Source organism: Grampus griseus, assembly GCF_964374135.1.
Source record: "Grampus griseus genome assembly, chromosome: 2".
Taxonomy (NCBI): Eukaryota; Metazoa; Chordata; class Mammalia; order Artiodactyla; family Delphinidae; genus Grampus; species Grampus griseus.
In genome coordinates, this window is record NC_139018.1 from 111232809 (window position 1) to 111259837 (window position 27029).

General features: G+C 49.9%; 1 protein-coding gene across 2 annotated transcripts in view; it reads right to left on the bottom strand.

Annotated features, from left to right (window-relative positions):
* The window catches only part of ITGA11 (integrin subunit alpha 11), a 124491-nt gene extending 109537 nt beyond the window's left edge, over positions 1 to 14954 (bottom strand). The window contains exon 1 of one of the 2 annotated variants that reach the window (XM_082648660.1): positions 14835 to 14954. In XM_082648660.1, the coding sequence (XP_082504786.1) occupies positions 14835 to 14886 (52 nt within the window). In that variant the 5' untranslated portion in view covers positions 14887 to 14954. The remainder of the gene's footprint in view (positions 1 to 14834) is intronic. The other variant, XM_082648661.1, reaches the window with a different exon arrangement.
* Positions 14955 to 27029: the final 12075 nt, after the last annotated feature.

Below are 27029 nucleotides of genomic sequence, written 5' to 3' on the forward strand. Positions count from 1 at the left end.
ATCCTGTGACAAACCGTAATAGGAAAGAATATGAAAAAGAATGTATACATATGTGTAACTGAATCACTTTGCTGTACAGCAGAAATTAACACAACACTGCAAATCAACTATGCTTCAATAAAATAAATTTAAAGTAAAATAAAATAGAACTCCTGTTGTCAACTTCTTTCTTGTGTTACACGTGGCTTTATACCCAGAGTCAAAATTCTGGCTCAGGAAATGTTCACAGAAGCATGGAAGCACAGCCGCTGAAGACCTTTTAGAAACATGAAGGCCAAATATTTATTTTAGAAGGGACTGAATGGACATCTCAAGAGGGCACATGGCTCACTTAAGTTTAGAATTGGAGCCTGAACTTGACCCAGAGGTCCTCATCCACAGTCTAGGGCTTTTTCATTACCCTAGGCTTGGAGGGTCCAGTTAGTGAGAGAGGTAATCCAGTCCCAGGCTTTGGTTTCTACTTCTGCTCCATTCAGGGTTGGCCCAGATTGGTCCATCTGGGCTAAGCCATGGCTGATTTCAAACAGCCTTTCCTATAACATCAGGAAGAGGCAGGGTAGGTCTAATATTCAGTTAGCCACGAACTCCTCCGTGTGAATTAGTCTGCAGCTGCTTTACTGCCCAGCAGGCTGAGCGGAGTCAAGGTTTAAAGAAGAGGGGCGCGGGCTGGCATGAACTGCCTGAGGCAGTGTCAAGACCCTAAGAGTTGGAGGTAGGGCAGGATGGTGGGACGCTATACAGGGGAGGAGAAGGTAAGAGGGAAGGTAGTGAACAGTGCCCACTGCCCGAGGGACAGGCAGCCTTGTGGAGAGGGAGGGTGGAGCTGATAAGATGATAGCTGATGAAATGCAGCTGATGTGATAGAGAAGCTCACAGAAATATGATCATCACTTTGACAGTGATCCAGGAGGGCTTCTTGGAAGAGGAGGCCTTTCTGGAGCTGCTAGGGCCCAGAGAAAGCAGCAACCTCCTCTCCACTTTAACCTACATCCTCTAAGGACATTTGTTACTGAGAGGATTGGGGGTTTCCTCTTCTTTCATGGAGACAACAGACTTATTTGGACTGCCCTCCCCAGTGGTTCCTTGCTCTCCCCCTAACACATCCCTCCCTGCCCCCTTCCCAACTCCAGGCCAGTGCAATGCTCAGCAAAGCTTTGATCTGGGGCTTTTGGCCTCTGCTTCCACATAAAAGCTCCCTCCGCCCTCATGAGTGGGGCACCCTGGGCAGACTCCTCTTCCCTGGCCCGTCTCCATCAGCAGTGGGCACCAGTCCAGTGGGGCCACTGCCAAGCCAAACAGCACTGCAGAAACACTAAGGGACCTGGCTACCAGGTGGTGTGAAAGTGCCCTCCTGGGCCTCACCCTGGGGTGGGCTGAGCACGACAGAAAATGGCCACACCTGCCAACTTCTCTGGACTCTTCCTGGTGTGTGCCAAGGGGATACTAGCCCTGGAGGGGGCCTTGACTAAACCTCCAAGAAGACAGAGCCAGGGCAGCTGAGAAATCATGCCACAGATGAATGGAGTCTAGGTGTGTCTCGTCAAAACGTCCCCCAGGCAAACCTGAGCCCCGTCGCACTTCATTTCTGGATGAGTAGGGACTAGGGGTCACCTGTCCTTGCTGAGGGCCGCACAGGGTGACCTAGTGTCTCCTAGGGCATAATGGGTGAGAAGAGTTTACGTGGGACAAGGGTGAACATTAAAACTTGACAACTCACGTTTAATGGATATTAAAAAATTACAAGCAAATCAAAACTTAGGTTTCACAGCAATTATTGCTTACGATGAAGGTAAGTGAAAAGACTGAGTTTATTTAAAGTCAGTTGAATGAAAATTATTAAGTGAAAGTACTCCAGATGTTACACAGATATGGCCAGAGCTGTGTGAGCAGTACAGGGAAAGCAGGAAAGAAGATGGGCTTTGGAGATGATCAAACCTGAATTTGGAGTCTGGATCTCATTTTTATCGGCAGCTGCAAGACCTCAGTCAAGTCACGTGACCTCTGGGAATTGCAGTTTCTGGAGTCAGACCTCCTGGGTTCCAATCCCAGGCTGTGACTTTATGACCCTGGTGACCTTGGCTAAGTTACTTAACGACATGCATCCGTTTCCTCATCTCTAAAATGAGGGAGATAACAGCACCCCTCTTTTAGGATTATTGAGAAGACGAGTGCTCAGAACAAAGTCTGGGGCTTCCCTGGTGGTGCAGTGGTTAAGAAACCGCCTGCCAATGCAGGGGTACACGGGTTCCAGCCCTGGTCCGGGAAGATCCCACATGCCGCGGAGCAACTAAGTCTGTATGCCACAACTACTGAGCCTGTGCTCTAGAGCCCGTGAGCCACAATTACTGAGCCCACGTGCCACAACTACTGAAGCCTGCACGCCTAGAGCCTGTGCTCCGCAACAAAGAGAAGCCACCACAATGAGAAGCCCGCTCACTGCAACTAGAGAAAGCCCGCACACAGCAACGAAGACCCAATGCAGCCAAAAATAAATAGATAAATAAATTTATTAAAAAAAAAAGAACAAAGCCTGATTCATGGAAGCCCCCAATGACTGTTAGCAAGTAGTACACGTTTATTGAGCACGTCATCCCTGCCAGACATGTTGTTTGGTAATCAGTATTATTTCTATTTATTCATACTAATCCTACAAGGTAGGCGTTATAATTCCCATTATACATTCTAAAGAGAGGATGTGAGCTGCCCAAGGTCACACAGTAAGTGCCAGGGCCGGTATTCAAACCTCAAGTCAGTGGTTACATGCCCCAAATATGAACCTCACTGGGCTCAGACTCAGTCTCCCCACATGTACAATGGGTTTATTGTCATCTCCCCAGTCACCAGGGCAGAATCTGGTCTGGTGGTTCCCAGGGATTGGACCATAACCTGGTCCACCATTGGGGTCTACTGTTCAGCCCCTGCCATCTTCTCTGGGCACTCCCAGCTCCTTCTGGGGTACCGGAGGACACATCCACATTCTGCGGTCCATGGAGGATGTCTGAATCACTACCCTTCTGTGGGAAACGAGGCATTTTAAACTTCTGCTCCACCCCGCTGTTCCCTGGGAAGTCCATTACATACCTAGGTTTTTTCTGTGTCAAAACAAGGTCTGTCCCATGTCTCCTTGTGTCCTCTCTGAGTCACAGTAAATAACACTGAACAGCATGGGGCCAGCTGGGCTGGCCTGGGCTGCCTGCTCTGAACACTTTGCCCCTTTCAAGGCCCTTCTCCCTTCAAGATCCCCTCCTCCGCCTCAGCAGCCCGCCAGCAACTACCACCACACTCTTGTCCGGAAAGAAAGGCTTTACTAACCAATGGCCTGCGAAGTGTCAGGACTGAACGCCTAGGGGACTGGTATCCTAAGAAAGGTGACTGGGGAGAGGGTGATACTTATCTCAAAGGGGATTAACTAATGGGATTTCAGGCTGCTGCAGGCTGGGGGGAGGTCTTCACTGATTCATTCATTCCACGACTACTTATTCCTTGCCTCCTCTGGCTGGGCACTGCTCTGGACCCTGGGATACACACGTAAAACAACATATAGAAATTCTTGCTCTCATGATGACACTCCGTTGGAGGAGACAGACAATAAACAAGGTGAATAAAGAAAATTGGTAATAATGCTCGCTAGTGAGAAATACCCCAGCGGGACTAAAGCAGGCACGGGGATTTATATAAGGGGGTGCATGCAGGGGAGGCTGACATTTTAGTTAGGGGTGTAGGAAAGGCCTCCATGAGAGGCGGGTGTTGGAGTTAAGACCTGAAGGAAGCGAGAGAGGCTCTTTGGTGAAGAGCATCCAGGCAGAAGGAATAGCAAGTGTGAAGCCCAAGGCGCCAGGTATGTTTGAAGAACATTCCGGAAACTGTGTGGGTGGAGCCAAAGCAGCAAGTGGGGGAGGAGTAGAGGATGAGGTGGAAAAGGCAGGGGAGTCAGATCACACAAGCCTCTCACCCAGAGAAGAAGGGGAGCCCCGGAGAGTTCGTGGCAGAGGGATAGGACATGATCCCATCCACATTCAAGCAGCATCCCTCTGGCTACTGGGTGCAGGAGCTCAAGGGACAGGGCGGATGCAGGGAGACCAGTTGGTTGCCACAAGCCACGGGAGCCTTTCTGGGCACCCCCAGAGCAGCCCCCAGACCCCTGCCTGTCTCCTGGTCCTAGTCCTCCGGGCTGAGCAGAGGTGGGAAGACAATGGCAGACCAGAGCTTTCACAGCAAGGATCATGGGGACCAGTGCGACTTACAGACTGGGGGTGGGGGGAGGGGCTAGTTTTAAGATGTGCTCAAATGCAGAGATGCACACGGAAGAGAGAGGGAAGAGCAGGGACCATCTCGGTGACCATTTTGACATATTCCGGACAACCGGAGGGGCCTCTTGGCAAGCCGGCCAGCATGTCTGCCCCTGGCTGGCCTCACCGTCATTAGCAAGCACATTCCACAGTTGATGTTTGGCTTGTGGTCTGGCCTGGCCTTCCCGTTGGTTTCTTCTGCTCTGAAAGGCTTTTAAAATCAGAATCTGGGTTCTCTTTAAGTTTGGGGCATGAATCACTGCTTCTGGGCCTGGAAAGGGGATAGAGGGACAGGAGGGACCATGCCACGGGTTCTCCCTCTCTCTCAGGCCTGCGTGCCACTAAGCATGTATACGTGACAGGCTCCCAGTCAAAACATTCCAAGTCAGACTCGCTTCCAAGCTCCCAGCCAACATTTCCACCTGCCCAAGAGCCCCGCAAAGTCGACATGTCCAGGATCCACTCAACTTCCTGGTCCTTAACACCCCGCCTCCTCTATATTCTCTCCTTTTCCTTCCCTGACCAAGGATGTTCCATTCTGCCCCTCACAGGTTCCCTCTTCCTCTCTCCTCTCACCACCTTTACATCAGGCTCTGGCATCCTCCTGCCTGGGTTGCTGCAGTAGCCATCTGAGCAATCCACTTGCTTCTAGTTGTTGTCCTGTAACATTCAACCTACACCCATATCCCCCCACCCCGCCCCGCCAAGGAGCTTCTCAAAACATACATTAGAACATGCTCTACCCTCCCTCAAAAACCTTCAGTGGCTCCCATCTGCTATATCCAAATGCCTTAGTTGGCATTCGGTCCTCTCTCAGTGGCCTCAGCCCATGTTCCATTCTTGCAGTTCTGCACATACTCCAGCATCCTGCCAACCAAACATCAGTCTGTTCCCCAGATATATTCTCTGCTCTTCTTGCAGTTACAAATCATCTCTTTTTCACCTCTCAAATTCCAGGGTCTTTTATCTGTAGCTCTCTTACAGCTTTTATTACTTCCTCCCTTGTATTAGTTATTTTACTTTATTTTATTTTTTTTGGCTGCATTGGGTCTTCGTTGCTGCGCGCGGGCTTTCTCTAGCTGTGGCGAGCGGGGGCTATTCTTCGTTGCGGTGTGCGGGCTTCTCATTGCGGTGGCTTCTCTTGTTGCGGAGCACAGGCTCTAGGTGCACGGGCTTCAGTAGGTGTGGCACGTGGGCTCAGTAGTTGTGGCTCACGGGCTCTAGAGCGCAGGCTCAGTAGTTGTGGCACAGGGGCTTAGTTGCTCCGCGGCATGTGGGATCTTCCCGGACCAGGGCTGGAACCCGTGTCCCCTGCATTGGCAGGCGGATTCTCAACCACTGCGCCACCAGGGAAGCCCTGTATTAGTTATTTATCCAAAGATCTCTCTCCTACTAGACCATAAACTCTTTGAAGGACCGGACTTATCTCTTAACTTTTATCCCTCAGAGCCCCTAGCACAGCACCTAATACAGGCCACTGTGTTGGGACCTCTTGGTGGTGCATCTGCAAAGAAACATAAGACATCTATCTTGCCCTTAAATATCTTTCTGTTGACTTAGACAGTTCTTACATTCATTCAACACATATTATTTGAGCAGTACTACGTCTGGCACTGTGGGAGAGCTGGCAATACAGAGACTGATAGGAGATGTGGTCCCTGCTCCAGTCCAGTGGGCAAAGCTGTCCAGGCTATTATAATACCGTGTTGTGTATGGGGTATAACACTGTAAGAAGTATAGGCATCTTGAGATCACAAAAGTAACTGATCCAAGGTCTGACTGAGTCAGGTGAGGCTTTCAGGAGGAAGACCTGAAGAATAAGTGAGAGACAGCCAGGAGAAAGGAGGGGGTCGAATGGGATATAGGGAACAATGTGAGTGAAGCACAGAGACAGCTGGTGCGTTTGAGACACTAAGAAGCTCAGTTTAGTGGAGCTGCCATAGGGGTGTAGACGTGCCCATGCACATGGTGCTGCTAGAGGGGAGTCCTGAGTGCAGGTTATTCAGGGTCTGGTGAGCTCTATTAAAGAGGCTGGACTCAACCTAAGGCAATAGGGAGCCACTGAGGGTTTTAAGCAGGGGAAGTGACTACACACTCAGTTTGTGTTTTAGCCTCACTTTGTCTGCTATAGAGGAAGGTCTGGGTGGATGGGGGCAGGAGGGAGTTTGGGCCTCAGGCTGGTCCCAGGGGCTTCCTGCTCCGCCTCTCCCAGGCAAGCCTGTCCTCTTTTTCCTGATGGAGCATCCCTTCCCCACCTGACCTGGGCTTCTCTTTGACAGTCCCCGTCCTGAGTCAGGTGCTTTCTTCACCTGAACACTCACAACAGCTTCAGTGGGGCCCAGAATCGCAGGGTTGGAATGACCCTGATGGGCTCTGTTTAACCCCTGCTGGACACCTCCTGCCGTGCCAGTCCATCTGTCTGTGAGCAGTTCTGACCAGGATCCTCAGCTAAACTGGTGTCCCCATAGCCCCTCTCTGGCTTTCCTCTGTCCCACCTGGGGTCACACAGTGATCAACAGCTTATGGCCTTGTGGGGGACACAGACAAGGTCACTAAATTAATAACCCTCCAAATACCAACTCCCATCTCAAATTCCCCCTTGTGCCTCAGCCTCTCAAACTCTGATTCCACGCTGTGTCTCCAGCCCAGCCTGGCTATGAATCCTGTGAAACTGCAGGCGGGAGAGGTGGGCTGGAAACCTGGGAAGCAGGACAAGTGGTTACATGTTGGTTTCACCACTGACTGTTTGTGACCCTGAGAAAGTCATTTCCCTTCCCTGGACAGTGTTTCCTCTTCTGCTTGACTGGGGATTGGGTTTAGATGACACCGGTGAGTCTCAGCCTTGGCTGCCCATTAGAATTACTGGGGAGCTTTAAAAAATGCCAAGGCTGGGCTTCCCTGGTGGCGCAGTGGTTGAGAGTCCGCCTGCCGATGCAGGGGACACGGGTTCGTGCCCCGGGCCGGGAAGATCCCACATGCCGCGGAGCGGCTGGGCCCGTGAGCCATGGCCGCTGAGCCTGTGCGTCCGGAGCCTGTGCTCCACAACGGGAGAGGCCACAGCAGTGAGAGGTCTGCGTACCACAAAAAAAAAAAAAAAAAAAAGCCAAGGCCAGGCCCCATGATGGAGAGTGATGGTGTGCTCTGGTGGGGTCAGTGAAAAGTTTTGTTTTACACCATAATCCTCTTGTTCACCCATGAATGAGGACCACTGGACTTGCTGACTGTCTGCAGACCAGGAGGGGAGGCTGAAGCGGGCAGGTAAAGAACCCGAGGAGTGACCTCCTATTTAGAAGGATTCGTCCAGCAGGACCACGGCAGCACCAATACCCGTGGCTGTGGAAAGGCCAGCATTTCAAGTTCTGGCTTCTTGCTTTCGCCAAGAGGGCTATTCCAGAGCCCAGCATCAAATGCTTGAAGGTCGCCCCCAAAGGTTCTCAAAGGGGTCTTGAGGCAGTAACTGGAGACAGAAGCATCTTCTGAATTCCATGGCTTAAAAATCATTCCACAGCCCTGGCTGTGTGCCTTCAGAACTGCTCTATGGGCACCCCTGCATCTACGGACACCAGCACTCTGCATGGGCCCTGCAGCCCATGTGTGATCTGTGCCTTCCTGCCCTCACAGAGGCTGAGCCTCATCTGATTTGGAATTTCCAGAACCTGGAGATGCCTGAGATTTAGTGGGTGCTCAGTACATACTGGCCAAATGGACGAGCCACACAGTTTCTTCATGTGTCAAGAGGGATCCTGGCGCCTTCCTTGCCAACTCACAAGCCTGCAGGGAGAACTCTGTGAGCTGTTGCTCAGCCCCACACTCAGAAGGGCCCCCGCTTGGTTTAATGCTCTGCCATGGCCACCTTGAAATTCTTAATAGTCTTTAAACAAGGAGCCCTGTATTTTCATTTCACACTGGGCCCCACAGATTATGTAGCTGATCCTGCATATGTGGTAAGTGGTGGGAATAAACTCAGAGAAGAGCTCTGTCTACATACTATTTATGGGACCTTATGGTTGCCACCAGTCACCAAATATGAGAGGCTATGAGCTCCAGGAAAAGAGCAATTCCAGTAGAAGGAGAGGAGATGGACCTCACTTTGTGGTCTTCTTCCTGGCAGTAGGAGAAAGCAGTAGTCTGAGGGCCTGGGGATGGGCAAGACAGAAAGGACAGGCGGTGGAGACTGCAGACACCCCCAGTGGTCTACAGAGAATGATTTCAATGATCTTGTCCTACCTGCCTGCCACAGATGTAGAAAACCTACCATTAGAACTTCATTCCTTTGGCCGAAGCACTGCTTGCTCCGTAAGTTCCTCTGACGAGTGCAGCAAACTAGGTTTCTAATCTCCTCTTTGGCCAGAAGATCTGTCCCTGAATTCCTATGTGATCTTGGGGAAATCACAGGAAATCATTTCACTTTGAAAAGCCTCAGTTTCCCCCTCTATCTAATGGACCTACCAGCCTCGACAGGACCTCTGACCTCACCTGGCCTATTCTGACTGACAGAACAAATACCCGGGAGCGCTCTTTGCAGACTGTTGGGAGCTGCATCCACTTACTCGTTTCATGGTTTTTCCATGGCCTTCTTGAGGCCCAGTCTGCAAAGAAACAGGTCCTGGAAATCTGCAGGGTCAGGATTCCTGTAGCCTGGCCCAGCTGGGTGATGCCGCTGGGGGAAGAAAGCTGTCAGCCCCAGCTACGGAGGCAGGAGCCCCTTCTCTGTGTCATCCTGTTTGGAATCCTGGAGCACACTGCTATAGCAACTTGCCTAACTCACCCCACATGCCACGTGGAAAAACCTCTGCCCGCTTTAGGGTAGCATCACCCAAGCCACAGACTGGCTTCTTCTATGTTACAGGATGCCGCCCGTCATCACAAGGGCCCAGGTGGAACCCATCTGATCGGCGATGGAGTAGTGGGGTAAGGGGCCGAACCAGGCCAGGCAGGTCCCTTGCCTCAACTTTTTGGTCTCACCTATTTCAGGTCCTGGTATCTGAAATTCCATCATTAGCCCCTCGATCCTTTGGCTCAAGGCACAGCCCAGTTAAAATGCAAATCACTTTGAAGGACACATGAAGATGTCATCACTCATTAGTGCTGTGCAGCATGAATTAACTCGTTAGGCCTGGAGCTCAGAGCAGGTTTTGATTAGGGGAAGCAGAGGCAGGGAAGGGAGGAGAGCAATGCCCAGCCTAGACCCTGAGGAGGTTGGAGAGACAGTCAGAGTGGCCCAGAATATTGGGACTTGGGGGCAGATGGTAGAGCCCCACTCGGCCCCGAGCAGGGAGGCAAGTGAGGGAGAGAGGCTCCCGTATTAAAAGGCAGGGCGTGAGGACCACTTCTCACCAAGCCAGCACCTTGAGTGGGAAATCGCTGTCTAGCTGAGTCTGAAGGAGAGAGCTGCTTCTCCTGGACCCGTGCCCACGTGAGGATGGCCATTTGCGTACAGATCTCATTTTCCCTGCAGACAGTATCTTCCAGCAAGGGCATCTTATTCATCTTTCTGTGCCCTCCTGAAGAGACATTATGCGTGGATTAAGGGCAAACACCAAACATCGCCTCTTAATCAGTCAGCATGACCCTGGATGAACCATTTAACTTCTCACATGTAACCTGGTGATTGCTGTAGTGACTTCCATGGCGAGGCCTAGCTGAGATGTGAGAAGATGCTTGACGCAGCGCCTGGTATCAGGCACTGAGGGCTTACTGGGTGCCAGATGCTGTTCCAAACACTTGATATGAGTGAACCACGTAGAGATCATCTAAAGCGCACATCAGCCTGTGAAGTCGTTATTCTACCCATTTTACAGATGAGGAGATGAGGCCCAGAGGGACTTATCCAGGGTCACCCAAGCAGAAAGGATTTGAATCCAGTTGGGCTCCCAGGCCACACACGTAATGATCATCACTCCAGCTCAGTAAGCTCGAAGGTGGAGGAAGTTTGGGATAGAGGCGGTGGGGGTGGAGATGGGGGCATGTTTGACCACACTGACGTCTTTCTCCAGGAGGAATTTTATTCATCTCGTGAAGGTCATAAGTACAGAGTATGAAAACCCTTCATGGAATTTTGGGGGAGCTTATTTATTTTTGGCTTACGAGATGACTGACTCCAGTCTCCTCCCCTTCTCCCCTGGCTGGTAACCTTCTGAGCTCTCAACTAAGAATTGGTACACTCAGGATTTACATGTTGGGGGATGGGGACCCTCCTTCCTGGACCACAGCTCTCTAGAGCAAGCACTCCACACTGAGGGCGTGTGGGTGACTTTGGAGCTCATAATCGTTTTGGGGAAATAGTTTCAAATGGCTATGAATTCCTGAGGGTAGCCCACGGTTCGGTGGTGTTGGGATAGGGGCATTAAGCTATGAGGGCCAGACAAGACACCGTTTTTGGAATGTGTTAGTGCATGTTTAAAGCTTGTTTTGTAGCTGACCCTCCCTGAGCCGGCCAGAGGCTGTCACTACCTGGGGAGGATGGTGACGGATCCTTTCTCTTTGCAACTGCAATAGAACAATGTAAGATCTGGAAGCCTATGGTGAAACAAGAATCTCCAAAGTCAGGCATTAAGGAGAGAAAAGAGGGCTTTTTAATTCTCCAAAAACTCCCTTCTATACAGCAAGAGCCAAGCTAGGCCAGCTAAGACCATAGTTCCGTCCTAAGCAATGAGGGGAGAGGATGGAAGGGAAGTCCCTGCTGCTGGAGGAAGCTGTCACTGCAGGAGGGGAGACAAAGAGGTTCACAGAGGGCAAAATGAAGGTGAGCTGCTGTCTGAGTTTCTCAAGGACCCACAGCCCTGTGGGTGGGCTGGGAACAATGAGGATGTCTAGATGAGGGGATAGACATCCCATTTCTGGGGGATCCACTGCAGGGTAGAGATAGGGGCATGGTGAATAAGAAGAAAGAGGGTCATATTCCATTTTCATCTTGTTAGGGCCCCCAGGGTCTGCCTGTGCAAGGGTCCAGAAGCTCCACGGCTGATAGGCTTGGCTGACAAGCTCCCAGCAGGGCTGGCACTGGGGAGACAAAGTGACAAACTTTATCTCCTTCCCTGCTCTTCCCAAGCTAGAGAGCAGGACTTGGGTCTTTTTAGTCTTTGCACACCTGTGGTGCCCAGTACTGTGCCTTTTCCATACAAGGTTTTTCTGCTGAATAAGACCCCCACCCACAAGGACACACAAGGGAGTGGTATGGTTCTTCTCTCCAACGACACAAAACACTCATGCCAGGATCATACTGACTTCAAGACAGCCTCAATGGCAAAAACAAAAACAAAAACAAAAAACCCTGAGTTCCCATTATGACCAAGATTTTGGGCCAGGCCTTTGGGAGAAGGGATTAGGAAAGTTTAGGTTTATTTATGAGTATGAAGTATGAAGGTTACATCTCTGCATCCTTACTTAGATCCCTTACTCAATGGCCAGTAATGAGCAATGATGATGATGATGATGGAGAAGAAAGACAAACTCCTAAATGCTCAATATGTGCCTGCAATTTTCCAAGTACTTTATATACATCATAAATCTTTGGATACTCTTTAAGTTCTATTGTTATCATCCCCATTTTGCAGATGAGAAAACTGAGGCACAGAGCTGGTTGGTAACTTGCCAAGGAAACAGAGTCCCAATTAGCAGAGGCCAGACCCATCCCAGGCAGTGAAACCCCAGGGCCTTCACCCCCACGCTCTGTCTGATCTCCCTATGTGTCTTTATGTCACCTGTCAGGTAACAAGTGCTCAGTAAAGACTAAGTTTTTTTTTCTGCTTCCAAACTGGGAGGATTTCACTTTTATTTTATTTTATTTTTAAAAATTTTATTGAAGTATAGTTGATTTACAATGCTGTGTTTAATTTCTGCTGTACAGCAAAGTGACTCAGTTATACATATATATATTCTTTTTCCTAATCATATGCATTACAATAGGCAAGTTCTGATCAATGGGTCTGTTCTCTCTGAACGTCAGCTATAGAAGTCTTTGGACCTGTCTACTTTTTTTCTGGCTTTCTTGATAGTGCTGCCCATCTCATCACCCTTCACAGCCTGCAGCAGAAGCTCTGGAAAGATCAAGGCTCTGAACTCATAATGGCCTTAATGAGGACTCCCCCACCAACGTGGCCTGTGACAAGTCCCTGCCCAGCCAAACTGTGCCATCACCAGTAGGCAAGCTTCCTGATAATCCTCACGTTGAATCCGTGTGATGCACAGATGAGACATCAACATCAGTCCTGCTCTGGAGCTGGGGGAATGGACCCAATGACCTCTGTGACCCTTCTAATCTCCAGAGTCACTACTGACCACAGTCATCTTTGTGGTTTTCAAATATTCATCTTTTTGTTCTTTAACTACTGTAGTTCCAGGAAATAACACTCTAATGTACAAACAGTCCCACTTTAAGGTCTAGCCACACTCTACACACTCCTTTAAGGCCCAGTCCAAATGCTATCTCCTCCTGCAGGAAGCCTTATTCAAGTGGAACTGAACTTCTCCTGTTCGAATTGCAGCCCTTAGCTTCTCTGTGCCATTCACTCCCCAGCGCTTCTATTTAGCTTTCCCTGGTCTCACCTTGTTCTCAGCTACAGGCAGGGCCCTGACTGCATACGTGCTTGGGCCCCACCCCCAGTTCCTTGCAGGCAGATGTTGTTCCAACACTGATTGATATGTTTAATGAATCCCATATTTCAAGAGCTCAGACTGACCAGACATAACTCAGGAGTGGTTTTCTCCATATGAAGGGAGCTCTGAGTCACAAATCCTGTCCCTGTCCTTCACTGCACGCCCTTACCCCCCTCCATCCCTGTTTTATCATTATCAACCACCGATTCAGCCCTACTGTGTACCAAGCCCTGTGTTAAGAACTTTTCTTACAGGGCCAGCCTGACTTAATCATGCCAACAGCTTTATGGTCTCAGAATATCTATTTCCATTCACAGAGGAGGATACCTGTTGTAGAGATTGCATAACACGCCTACGGCTGTACGGCTAGTGGGCAGCAAAGCCAGAACGGGAAGCCAGGTCTGATTTCAAAGCTTTTGCCCCTTGAGGTCTGGACTGTCTCTAGCCCCTAAAGCAGCCACTTCAACTCAAGTTCTGGTGGGGCCACATATCTGGGGTCACACAGGAGTGCATTCCCTTTTTCTATGGCTGGGTCTCCTAGTGATTTGAAGGCAGTTCCTAGAGTTCCCCCTCTTGCCTACATGACCTAGAGAGGGCTTCATCACCTCCTCCGGCAGCCGGTTTCTAGATATATGCTGGCCTGGTCGCAGCTCTTCCCCCACTGTCCCCAACGCTCTCTCCTCCCCAACTTAAAGCATCAATGTTTGTTTTCAGTTGTGACTCTACGATCTGAACTGAACCCCACCAGCACAGCCCCTTTCAACTACAGGCCCTCCCAGAAGCTCCACTACAGACCGACGCTGGGTGCACTTGTTTCCCGTAGTACCCCTGGACTGGGTGAGCTTGCTTGGGCTGGGGGATCTCCACCTGTGCTCTTTGAGGGCGCCTCTCCCCCTGCCACCGCATCTGACTCCTACTACTGGCCCCAGCCCAGTCCTGGAGCCCACGCAGAAGGGGAGGCTAGGCCCTTCGGCCAGTTTCCGAGGTGCTGGTCCCCGCCAGAGCACTCGGCCACGGCAAGGAGGGGTCCCGCAAGCTTTCCCGATCCGTAGAACAGCGCCTCTGGCCGCCGCCACCAAGTGGCGGGTCGCGCCGGAACTCGGAGTGTGGGGACTCCCGGGCCGGGTGCCCCAGTGAGGATAGCCCAGGGCTGGCCTCTCGCTCCGGGCCGCCCGCCCCGCCGGCACGGGGTCCCCGCCGCGCCGCGACACCTGGAGTGCATTAGGCGGCGGCGCACGTCTCAGCGATGGCGGAATTCCCCGCATTATTGAATGAGCGCACAGTTCTGAGCGCGGGCTGGGGGGCGATGCCCCGTCCCTATCTCGAGGGTCAGGTAATGTTTTCGGGAGCCTTGGACTGCCGAGCTGCTCTCCGCAGCCTTCCGCTAGGCCCGCGACGGCTCACCAGAGCCTGGGCGCCGACCGCCTCAAGGCTGCGCTCCGTTCCGGCCCGAGGGACCCTGGGCGGCTCTTGGCTCCCGGCTCTCCCCCAGCACCCCCCCCTTCCCTGGGACCGCCGCATCAGGCTCTCCACTCTTAGGGATGCTTTCTCCAGGCGCCCTGACCCCTTCCCTCGCTCAGGACGCGCGCCCTCGGCGCTCCCGGGACCGCGAGTGACCCCCGCGGCGGCGCGGAAAGCTCGGCGGGGCGCTTGGAGGTAAGCAGGGCGCCCGGCGGGGCCACCAGCCCTCGGCGCTTTTCAACTCGAGTCTCTTCAACTCCACCAAAGTCCCGGCCTCTGGCCGCCTCCGCGCGCCTCCCTCTAGCGCGGAACTTGGCGGAGTCGCTCGACTGCAGCCAGTTCCCGGGGGACCCACGTCCCCGAGAGCCGCCGAGGTCGGACCCTGGGAGCGCACCGCGACCGGCTCCTGGCAGCTGTATCCCAGGCCTCGGCGGGTCAGGGAGGGGCTCCCGGAGGCGGAGGGGGGGGGTATAAGGGGGCACGTACCTGGCCACAGGCTGAGGGCCCACGCCACCAGGAGGCCCCTGGTCAGGTCCATGGTCCGCGGCGCGGCGGCGGGGCGCGGTGCGGAGCAGCGGCGGGGGGCGGCGAGCCAGAGCGACAGCCTCCTCTGCGAGGCGCCCCGAGCCTGCACTGCGCGCGGCGCCCGGCTCCCTGACAGCCGCGGCTCCTTCAGAGGAAGTGGGAGGGCTCGAGCGGCGGGGAGGGGCGCCCGGACACCGCTGGGCTCTGGCTGCGGGCCAGTCGCGGCCCCTCTGCCACCTGGGCAGGCGGCGGGCTGCGGCCTCGACGCCGCTCCGGATCTCTCCTTCTGCCTCCATCCCACCTCTGCCTTAGGAGAAAATTCCAGAGAACCGCTCCTGGGAACCACCTCACCAGTGGAGCGCCTGCCTCCACACCACCACTACCACCAAATTCAGAGTCTGTTCAGGAAGAGTGGCTTCTATTCTCATGTCCCAGAGGAAGGAGCTTCCGAGAGCTCAGAGGGGTACCTAAGGTGACTCAGGGACACGGGCCATGACTCGGGTCTCCCTTGGCCAAGGGGAGTGGATGTCCGTCCAGCTTGCATTCTGAGACAACCCCCTGCTCTCCTGCACCCTGGGGCTCGGAATGTAAAGGCCACAGTGCTTCTCCTGGCCCTGGAATAAATGCAGATCCCCCTTCCACCTCTACGCTGTCCACCCCCCACCCCTGAGGCATTCCAAAGCATGCAGGAGGACCCTGTGCCCACTGTTACCATAACAGTGAAGCTCTTCTTTGGAACCTAGCCACCTTCCTTCCCAGCGCTTCTAACCACTGACAATTAAATTCAATGCACATTTGTTGCATAAGCTTTAAATCAGGCCCTGGACCAAAACCCATGGGTGTGGAGGCTGGCCTTTCTAGCAAGGGAGACAGCTGAGGCAGAGGGTAGGATGGCCTGTGTGGTGAAAACTAGAGCAGAAGTCCCACATCACTTTCTCGGGAAAACCTTCCATGAAGCCCCCCTCCCCAGCCCCGCATCCTTAGCAGGTCAGGTGCCCAGACACAAGCTCATTCTCTCCCCCACAACTCTCATTTTTTTTCCTTGTACTTACTCAAGAAACCAGACATTAACTAGTGTAATCATTTGATTAACTTTTCTCTCCTTGCCCAGATTGAAAACACCACTGGGGTAGAAACCTCTGGCTCACACTGAGCACTTAGCCCCCAACACCCCAGGAACATAGTAAGTGGGTGGATGGATAGGTGGATGAGGGCAGGTGGTGTGTGGGTGCACAGAGTGGGGGAGGGATTGGAAGGTTTCCCAGAGGAGGGGACTGGGTTTTGAGAAGGCCCAGGTTCACGCAGGAATAGTAGTGGGCATTGTGCCTGGCTCCCCGATATCGCTGTCCTCTTGCTAGCTACCCTGGTTTTTATTCTGGTATCCTCACCTCTCCCATTCAGCCACAGTCTTTGGAGGAAGCTGATTCTATCTCTGGTGTGTGTGTGTGTGTGTGTGTGTGTGTGTGTGTGTGTGTGCGCGCGCACGTGTGTTGGGGGAGGCATGTGGTTTAGGCTGAAATGAATCACTGTATTGCCATCCCCGGGCCATAGTTTAAGAAAGGGCAACATGACCAAGGAAGAAGTTTTTCTGGGAATAAGCATTCTTCCTCTTCTAAAAGAGCCACTAGAATTAACTAACGAACTAAGTGTCTCCTCTCTTACCCCCACGTCCCTTCCCTGGCTGGGACAAAGAATCACGTATGTCTGGAAGTTGATAGGGGTCTGGGTGGCAAGGGAGATCTGGCCTTGGGATGAGGCAGATGCTGGATGACAGAATGGAGAAACCAAGTCCAAGAGGGTCTTGCTGGTCCCCTGAATCAAGCCACCCCCTCAGTCCACTCCCCCAAGGACTTTCCAGTTACGTGACCAATGAGTCCCCTTTATTGTTTAAGCCAGTTTGAGTCAGGATGCTTTGAACTTCGAGCATTCTGATAACAGCTATCCAGCAGGCTGCAAACCACTTTGCCGCCTCATACAAATTCACACTTTCCATAGTGTTCTCAAAGTCCAAGTGTATGGGAATTGCCTGGAACACTTGCAAAGAATTTTCTCCAAGATCAGGGAGTCCTGATGGGCACTGTGGTCACTCTGCTGTGGAGGTGGGCTGAGGACCTCACTCTGAGACTGCATGCTGCTTGCTGAAGGGGCTCTCTGCAGTGGGCGTGCTGGTCCTCAGGTAGCAATTCTGCCATTCATTAACTCACATTGTACTCATCAGGGGCATGGGGCTCCTCAGTACATGATGGGTGCCTTTGGATAATCTGGGAAGGTGGGGAGGGGGAGAAGTGTGCCCTCACTTATTCTTTCAACCCAGACTTAAGTGCGTACCGTGCCCCTGTGCTCTGCAAGTCACACAAGAGAAGCTGAGAAGACAAAACCTCGTCCCAACAAGGACCTGCTGTATAGCACAGGAAACTCTGCTCAATATTCTGTAATAACCTAAATGGGGAAAGAGCTTGAAAAAGAATAGATACATGTATATGTATAACAATCACTTTGATGTACACCTGAAACTAACACATTGTTAATCAACTATACTTCAATATAAAATTTTTTAAAAAGAAATTAATTTTCTACAATAATGAATCAAAAAAGATATAACCTCGTATTTATTGACACAATCATTGTTATTTAATCATTCATTTAAATCATTTATTATTTAATGATTATTGAACGTTATTTAAATAACACAAGGCAGCAGTGTGTGAGGAACACATGCAAAATCCCGATTCAGTCTGGAGAAGTTCAGAGAATTGGACGAAGGGCTTTATGGAAGCTGGGCTTTGAGTTGAATAATAATAATAAAAATCATCCTTTATATGTACATAGCCTATTTATTTTTTTGTTGAGATGTAATTTACGTACCATAACTCACCATGCAATTAAGCATTTTTTAGGATATTCCCAAGGTTGTGCCCCTCTTACTACTAATTTCAGAACATTTTCATCACCCTAAAAAGAAACTAATCATTAGTAGCCACTCTCCACGCCTTCACTCAAGCCCCTGGCAACCACTAATCTACTTTCTGTCCGGATGGATTTGTCTATACTGGACAGTTCATGTAAACGGAATCATACAATATGTGGCCTTTTGTGTCCGGCTTCTACCACTTAGCATAATGTTTTCAAGGTTCATCCGTATTGTTGCATATCAGTATTTCATTCCTTTTTATTGCCAAATAACATTCCATTGTATGGCTCTATCACATTTTGTTTATCCACTCATCAGGTGATGGATATTTGGTTGTTTCCAATTTTTGGCTATCACGAATGATGCTGCTATGAACATTTGTGTATTACTTTTTGTGTGACATATGTTTTCTTTTTTTAAAATTGAAGTATGGTTGGTTTACAATGTTGTGTTAGTTTCAGGTGTACAGCAAAGTGATTCAGCTATATCTACATCTATGTATCTACAGATATATATATATCTATTCTTTTTCAGATTATTTTCCCTTACAGATTATTACAAGATGTCAAGTATAGTTCCCTAGGAGTAGGATTTCTGGGTCATATGGCAACTCTATGTTTAATCATTTGAGGAACTGCCAAACTATTTCCACAGTGGCTGTACCATTTTACATTCCCACCAGCAATGCATGAGGGCTGTATATGATATTTTACTAATTTTGAAATCTCTTTCACACCTGTGATCTCATTTAATAATAACAAAATAGTAACAACAATAATAATAATAAAGAGGGTCAGATGTGTCCTGTAAGGAATTATATTCATTTTTATAGATAAAGAGATTATATTGGTGAAGATTCTTTCAGTTGCAAGTAACAGAAACTCTACACAAACTGACTGAAGCAGAAAAGGGAATGTATAAGTTCATGTAAATAGGAAGTACAAAGGTGACTGCTGCAGGTATGGCTGGATCAAGAGTCCCAAATGAGACACTTGTCTTTTTCTCTCTGTCTTCTCTTAGTTTTGCTTCACTCTGCTCTCCTTTCCTGCAGCATACAGGATTTCTCTGTCTACTAGAAAAATGTAGCCAGCAGACCCAAGCTTATACTTTGTAGATTCTAAAGGGAGAGAGACAGCCTTCCCCACTAGATCCAGCAGAAAAGTTCAGGGTTTTGGTTCATGCCCACCACTGAACCAATCAGTGTCTAGAGACTATGGTATTATAATTGGCCCCATCTGGGGCACACACCCAACCATGAGGAGTTGGGAAGAGAAGGGCAGTATGACTGACAGCCCCACCAAGACCACATATTATAGGAGAGGAGTTCCCTAAAGGAAAAAGAAAAAAGGGGATAACAAAGTATACTGGACAGACAAAATTTGTAGTTACTAAGTCCGCTTTAGAAATCTAAGCTCAAAGCAGCAAGGGAGTCACCCAAGATCCCACAGCACACACATGACAGAACTGGGATTAGAATCCAGGTGTTCTGGTAGCATATTCAGAATTCATCATAGCATCACAGCTGGATGGGGGAAGCAGGTATTTCAGGCCAGGAGTGCACGTGCAATGTTAGTCCAGAGAGCCCTGTGGGCAGGTCCTCTGACTCTCATGCTCTCAGTCTGAGCACCCTCCTCTGGGGATGCCCTGGCTTCTCTAGGAAGGAAAGGTAGGGGAGATGCCATTCCCTTCCAAGGAACCCAGCAGCTCCTGGGCACTGATGAGAGGCCGGGTTCAGTTCGGACTCACACACTCTTCTTCCAGGCAAGTACTTGGGGCAGCCCAATCTGCTTTCATTTTGGAGGGCACCACTCTCTTTTTGCCCGTTCTCTGTGTTTTCACCTCGAGGGTAATCAACTGTCCTGGTTTGCCTAGGACTGAGGGGTTTCTGGGGTTGCTGGACTTTCAGAGTCAAAACTAGGGCAATCCCTGGCCACCTGGGACAGACTGGTCCCCCTAGTTCTGTCTGTCTTGGACCTCTGCCTCATTTTCGTCCATTTTTTCTCCAACACTTCCCTTTCCACCCCTTCCCCCTTAGGTATCTGTCTCTCCCATTCTCTGGTTATTTCTTTCTGCCTTCTCTGCTCCCACGTGCCTCCAATGCAGCCACTATCCATGTGAACATGTGTGGGGTCCACCTTGAGGCACACCCTGGCTCCCCGGCTCCTCCCTGGTCCCGCAAACCTCCCGCACAGAAACGGCCTCTTCTCTATGCCTTGTCTGTCGGTTTGCGCTTAGAAAATGCAAACTCTTTTTTTTTTTTTGAAGATAAACTTAAGTAAACTTAAAGTTACTGGGAAGGCACATCTTCTGCCAAAAAAATGATATAATAAATTCCAAAGCCAAAAAGAAAGGACAAAAAGATGTAGAAAAGAAAGCTACAGGATTGCTTTCGTTATCTGCTGTTTGAATGACACGTGTCAATGTTCTGGGCCAATAACGTGGATGATGGGGAGGTGACTGCATTTGTCACTGTACATAGAGGCTTACAGGGCATCCCTTGGTTTCTGTTTGTCATGCCAGGTCTCATCTCTGCCAACAGAGTAGAGGATGTTAGCTTTGAACAAATGTGTTTACAACAGTAGCTTATGTTTGCCTCAGGCACTTTCCACTTGAAGTGCAAAGTCCGATCCAAGACACTGGAGTGGGTAGATGCCGCCTTCTTCCAAACGCTGCGCCTGAGCCCCAATCTCAGTCCCGTTGAGAGAGTCAGTGACTGGGATTTCTACTAGATCAAGCCCTGTATCTGACCTATACCAAATCCAGGAAGTTATTTTCTGATCTCCATTTCTCAAGCCACAAGTATGTACAGCATTTGCAGTAAAGATATCAAAGGGAAGGAATACGGCCACAGCACAAACAGACACGCAGAATGTATAAGGAAACATCCTTCTGAAGAAAAAGTATGTGAAAGTGTATGGGAGAATACCAATCTTCAAAGTCTAGAGGTAGCAGACAATATGCTAGCTGAGAGGCCATTTCTGATGAAGCTAGATGAGCAAACCCTTGACATTGGACCAGACTGTAGAGCCACATCAGAAACAACCATCCCAGCGACAACAGTATGAAGAATAACTGCCTTCCACTGAGCACTTAATATGGGCTAAATGCCACTTCTCCATCATTGCCTTTAGTTACCAGCACGGTCCAGGTGGTTGTCCAGAACTTTCATCCTGGCCCTGGCTGGACTGAGATGGCAGGGAGAAGCTATGAGAGTTAGGGGCTGGATGGAATGCATAAGGGTTAAGATGGGCTTACAGACGGGTCCTGGGAAGCAGAGTCATGACATTAAACCAAGACAGGCAGCGGAGAAAGGAATTCCCACAGCACATGGACCAGGGGCAAGAGATCAGACGCTGAGCCCTTGAAGAAGTATTTTACTGAGCACCACGCTGGGGATGGAATGACAAACCAGATGTGGTTCTTGCCTCTCCACGAAGCTCCTAATCTAGGAGCAGAGGCAAACATGTACAGTAATAATCAGCGACCACTTATTGCACTGGACACATCATTTCCTTTAATCTTCATGACAATCCTACGAAGTGGTATAATTACAATCTGCCTTTTACAGAGAAAGAACTTGAGGCTCAGAGAGGGGAAGTCCCAGAATTTGTAAAAGGCAGACCCTAGGATCTGAACCTGGTCTTGACTGATCCTAGATTCTGAGATCCTAATCCCTTGGTTTCATTGGTTTTCGGCACTGGATGGTAGATGGCACTGTGACAAGTGTTATAATAGAAGTGTGACCAAATGCCAGAGGAGGGTCAGGGAAGGAGGTAACGTCTGAGCTGGCCTTGGAAGTAGGAGTTTTTCAGAAGGGAAGTGAGGAATGGCATTCTGAGTAGGGGAAGCAGCAAACATACCTGGTCTGTGCAAGAGAGTGGGAATTCAAGCTGTGCCCAGGGACTGGTGAGCAGCTGAAAGTGTAAGAACAGAGGAAACCCCAGTTTTGAGTTTCTATCCCTTCAAGGGTCAGCTCTCTCTGGTGTATTTGGGGAGAGGGAGTTTGCCTCACGTCTGTTCCTGAGTTAGCCTGGGGGAACCACTTCTTTGGTCTGAGTCTGGTTAACTTCAAGTGTGTCCTTCAGCCGGGTCGGCGATGTGAAGATATGCACCCTCTCTGTGGGCTTCCAGTGGGTGTGACTGGGCCATGCACACAGACACCAACAATGAATAACACTCTTCCCGTTATTTAGCACAATCCAAATCCACATTAAGGAAGAGAACCGTCTCTCTCTAAGTAAATCTCAGATGTACAGATTACCCAGTGGATTCTGGAGACAACACTTTCCATTATTTCTCAGAGCAGTGTTGGTTCTCATGGTTCTTTCTCCCACTTTCAAATGAAGCTTAAGTGTTATAAGTCATTGCATCCATGTCTTAAACGCCAGGTACAGAGCCCCTGAAGGACACTCTTTGGTTAGAAAAAGACCCAGATAAAGCTTCTACATTTTCATCCTTTTCATCCTTTCTTTCCTTTGGTCAAATTCCAAAGGGGTAAATCCTAATTTTTTTCGGGGGGAAGGGGTAGTTAAGAGACAAGGGTGGAAAAATAGGCTGGGGGCACATTGTGGGGGATTTTTTTTGTGGTACGCGGGCCTCTCACTGTTGTGGCCTCTCCCGTTGCGGAGCACAGGCTCCGGACGCGCAGGCTTAGCGGCCATGGCTCACGGGCCCAGCTGCTCCGCGGCACGTGGGATCTTCCCAGACCGGGGCACGAACCCGTGTCCCCTGCATTGGCAGGCGGACTCTCAACCATTGCGCCACCAGGGAAGCCCATGTGGGAGACTTTTAATTGGTCTTCATTTGATAGGTCATGAGAAGACTTCAGAGGTTTTTGAGTAAGATAGGGGAGGGGAAGGGAAGTCTGTATCCAAACTAGTCAGGAGAACAGACGCCTGTGGCCCTTTGACCAGTTCAGGAAGGTTCTGTGAAGGAGGTGCCACTGCCTCACAGATCATCTTTCAGACACCTCCTCACGGCCCCCCAAGATGTTATGTGCTTCTATGTGCATTCCTTGAGCTTCCATAAAGATACTTTTTCCCACCTTGGCCTTGGCAGGCGTTCTGCTCACCAAGGGAGCCCCACACCCCCTGGCCCTGTTGCCCACTGTGTCAAATCCAGGGCCCTGCCTGCCCTTCAAAGCCTTACTCCTGCTTTCCTTACTTTGTCTCCTACCTCTCTCCCAAACAAACCAGTTTCTCCCATCTGGTGGCTAGTACTCAGCATGCCCAGCACGCGAACAGGACCAAAAGCCATCACTGGCCATCACTAACCGTGGACTAGGCACTGTGCTGAGTGCTGACACGATCTCAGCCAATCTCTCAGCATTCGGGGGTCCCTCTATTCCCACTGAATGGATGCTGTTACAGTCACTGTCGATACGCTAATGTGTGGGCTTAGCACGTACCATTCCTGTGACTGCTTCCACCTGCAAGCCCAGAGGTGTCCTCTGGCCCCTGGAGCTCTTACAGCAGGCTGGGCGTGCTTCAGAATTCGTGGGAGCAGTCCTCAACCAATGACTGATAGGAGCTGGTGGATGAATACCAGAGCTCCCACACCCCTGCTGTGGGCTGAAATTTGTGTCCCCCACACCAAATTCATGTTGAATCCTAACCCCCAAGCTGATAGTATTAGGAGATGGAGCCTTTTGGAAGTGATTGGGTCAAGAGGACAGAGCCCTCATGAATGGGATTGGTGTCCTTATGGAAGTGAGCCCAGAGAGCTCCCTTACCTTTTCTCACCATGTAAGGTTACAGCTAGAAGCCACCATCTATGGACCAGAAAGCAGGCCCTCACCAGACCCTGAATCTGCCAGCACCTTGTTTCTGGACTTCCCAGCCTCCAGAACTATGAGAAATACATTTCTGTTGTTTAAAAGCCACCCAGTCCAGGGAACTATATGCAATATCCTGTGATAAACCATGATGGAAAAGAAGATGAAAAAGAATGTGTATGTATGTATAACTGAATCACTTTGCTGTACAGTGGAGATTAACACAACATTGTAAATCAACTATACTTCGATAAAAAGAATTTTAAATTTTTTTTTTTTTTAAAAAAAAAGCCACCCAATCTGTGGCATTTTTGTTAGAGCAACCCAAATGGAATAAGGCATCCATCCTGAGGGGCAACTCTGAGATGTTCTACAGCCTCCCAGGGGAGCCCAGGGGAATTGAGCCCTTGTCACCCACAGTAGCCACTTGCACACTACTGCACCCGGTATAGACATCCTTCCCATCCCTGTCTTACTTCCTCATTCCCTTGACAGTGCTTCCTGGGATCACCTACCTTTTCCATCCCCCGAACATTTGCACTTAAATCCTTGCATCACGGTCTACTTCCGCAGATCCCAACATAAAGCAGATGGTTTAGACAGGTGAAGCAACTTGCCCCAAGTTTCATAGCTAGAAAGTGGCAGCATTAGGATTTGAACCTGGGGACATGGGTGGAACACAGATAGTGCCTCCAAACCACTCTAATTATACTGCCTCCAGACTGTCTCACACCTGTCCAAGCATCTGGAATGCGTGGGAATGCCAAAAGTGCTGCCACTTGAATTTCTGGCTCCAGGTATACTCATTGAAAAAGAAAGTTCCCCTTGGGAAGTAAATAAACCTATTAGCTAATTCAGCCATTCACCCACAGTATGAACTTACCATATCATTTTCCTCCCCAAGGTCGCTGAACAGGATAGGAGCTTCAATAGGAAAGAGAAAGGAGTATGATTTTGTAGGGAATGTAGGTAAGGAGCGCTAGCTTTCATACTGCTGGAGGGCCCAGGAGGAGAAGGCAGACCCTCAGAAAGGCAGCTGAGAGGGTGATAAAAATGAGTGCATCCTGTTTCCCCATTTAGCGGAGAGCCAGTTCTAGCCCTCTGGGCTGACGTCCTCAGCCTTGAACCTAACAAGTTGCATAACTGCTCTTGAAAGTTAAAAGAGGAGAGACGGGAGCACAGCCCAAGACATACCACAAAACACATTCATGACAACGTGACCACTGACAAAACCCACTATCTAATCTCTATCTCCAGCCAGTCTCGCTCAACCCAGTGACTAGAATGTTAAAAGGATGCTCCCTCCCTCTCCCTCCTCTTCTGCCACAGGCTTGAGTGGTTGCCCTTGTCCCCATGATCCAATGCCAGCCAGGCTGGGGCATCCACCAGTGGGTGCTTGCCTGGAGACTCTGCTTGTCTATGCTTATTTCTACAAAGAGGATCGACCTCCCGCTTTGCCAGGGGAAGTTTTCCCCAGACTGTTCCAGCTGCTGCTCATCGTCAGGCATGTACCAGAAATAAACATTTGCCAGGCAATCTGCAGCCACAGGCGCAGGCCAGGTGGTGGTGTTTGGGGATGGGGAGATAGGTATGGCGAGTGTGGACGTTTTCGTTGATGTTTGGGTAACAAATGCCTCCGTGAGCACTTTTTTTTTTTTTTCACCGCTGAGTATTAGTGAGAAAAATATGGATGCAAGTGCTGGGCTTAAGCCCTCTTAAGAACTTCCCCCTCAGTGAAGGCCAACGATTAAGCATTATGCAGAGGATTGTTGCAAGGAAAATGGAGAAAGCCGCATCCTTGGTCTTTGCAGAGCTTCAAACCAGGCTTTGCAAATGGCTGGTGACCCCTGCAGTTGCTCATGGGACTGTGGGGGTAGGAAATGTAGTGGTTAGACACGTGGGTTCTGGGCTCAGAGAAACCTGGGTTAGAATCCCTATCTGGCCCTTCATCAGCTGGGTTACTTGCTTCTTACAACCATTTCACCGCCTATAAAATGCAAATGAAATGGATAAAGAAGATGTGGCACATATATACAATGGAATATTACTCAGCCATAAAAAGAAACAAAATTGAGTTATTTGTAGTGAGCTGGATGGACCTAGAGTCTGTCATACAGAGCGAAGTAAGTCAGAAAAAGAAAAACAAATACCGTATGCTAACACATATATATGGAATCTAAAAAAAAAAAAAAAAAGAGATGGTTCTGAAGAACCTAGGGGCAGGACAGGAATAAAGATGCAGACATAGAGAATGGACTTGAGGACACCGGGAGGGGGAAGGGTAAGCTGGAACAAAGTGAGGGAGTGGCGTGGACATATATACACTACCAAATGTAAAATAGATAGCTAGTGGGAAGCAGCCACACAGCACAGGGAGATCAGCTCCGTGCTTTGTGACCACCTAGAGGGGTGGGATAGGGAGGGTGGGAGGGAGACACAAGAGGGAAGAGATATGGGGATATATGTATCGCTGATTCACTTTGTTATAAAGCAGAAACTAACACACCATTGTAAAGCAATTATACTCCAATAAAGGTGTTTAAAAAATAAATTTAAGGGCTTCCCTGGGGGCGCAGTGGTTGAGAGTCCACCTGCCGATGCAGGGGACGCGGGTTCGTGCCCCAGTCCGGGAAGATCCCACGTGCCGCGGAGCGGCTGGGCCCATGAGCCATGGCCGCTGAGCCTGCGCGTCCGGAGCCTGTGCTCCGCAACGGGAGAGGCCACAACTGTGAGAGGCCCGCATACCCAAAATAAATAAATAAATAAATAAAGTTTAAAAATAAATTAATTTTAAAAAATGCAAATGATAAAAAAAGCTCCTGGAGATCACTTACCAAGTGCCAGACACACTTCTAAGCACTTGACATTTATTAACTCACTGAATCATCACGACAGCTCTATGAAGTTGTTGCTCTCATTATTCCTCATTTTACAGATGAGGAAACTGAGGCACAAAGGAGGGTCATAAACTTGCTCAAGGACACTCAGCTGATAAGTGGTGGAGCCTGGAGATGGCCTCAGGCAGTCTGGCTGCAGTGCCCTGGACCACTCTGCCTCTTGGGTTGCTGTGAGGAGTGGATGGAATGCAGCCTATAAACAGCTTGGCGCAGTGCCTGCCACATGGCAAGCTCTCAATAAATGTTAGCTTTTATTATTAACAACATATGAAATGGCATTAAAACAGACTAGTTGAGCTATCCGCACCATTTGAGATTCTTCACAATGCCTGACATTTGTTTAGCCCTGTGTATAATTCAAAGAGCTTTCCCAATTATGTCCCCTCTAACCCTTCCTGATGCCCTGTGAGGGCAGGGGGCCATTTAGAGTGGCAACGATTATTGGATGAACGAGGACACGAGGCCCAAAGGTCAGTGACTTGCATGAGGCCCCACACTAGCTCTCTTGTCATACCATCCTTCAGCAAGCCTGAAGTGATATACCAGAGCCTGAATCACATATGTGCGGGCTGCAA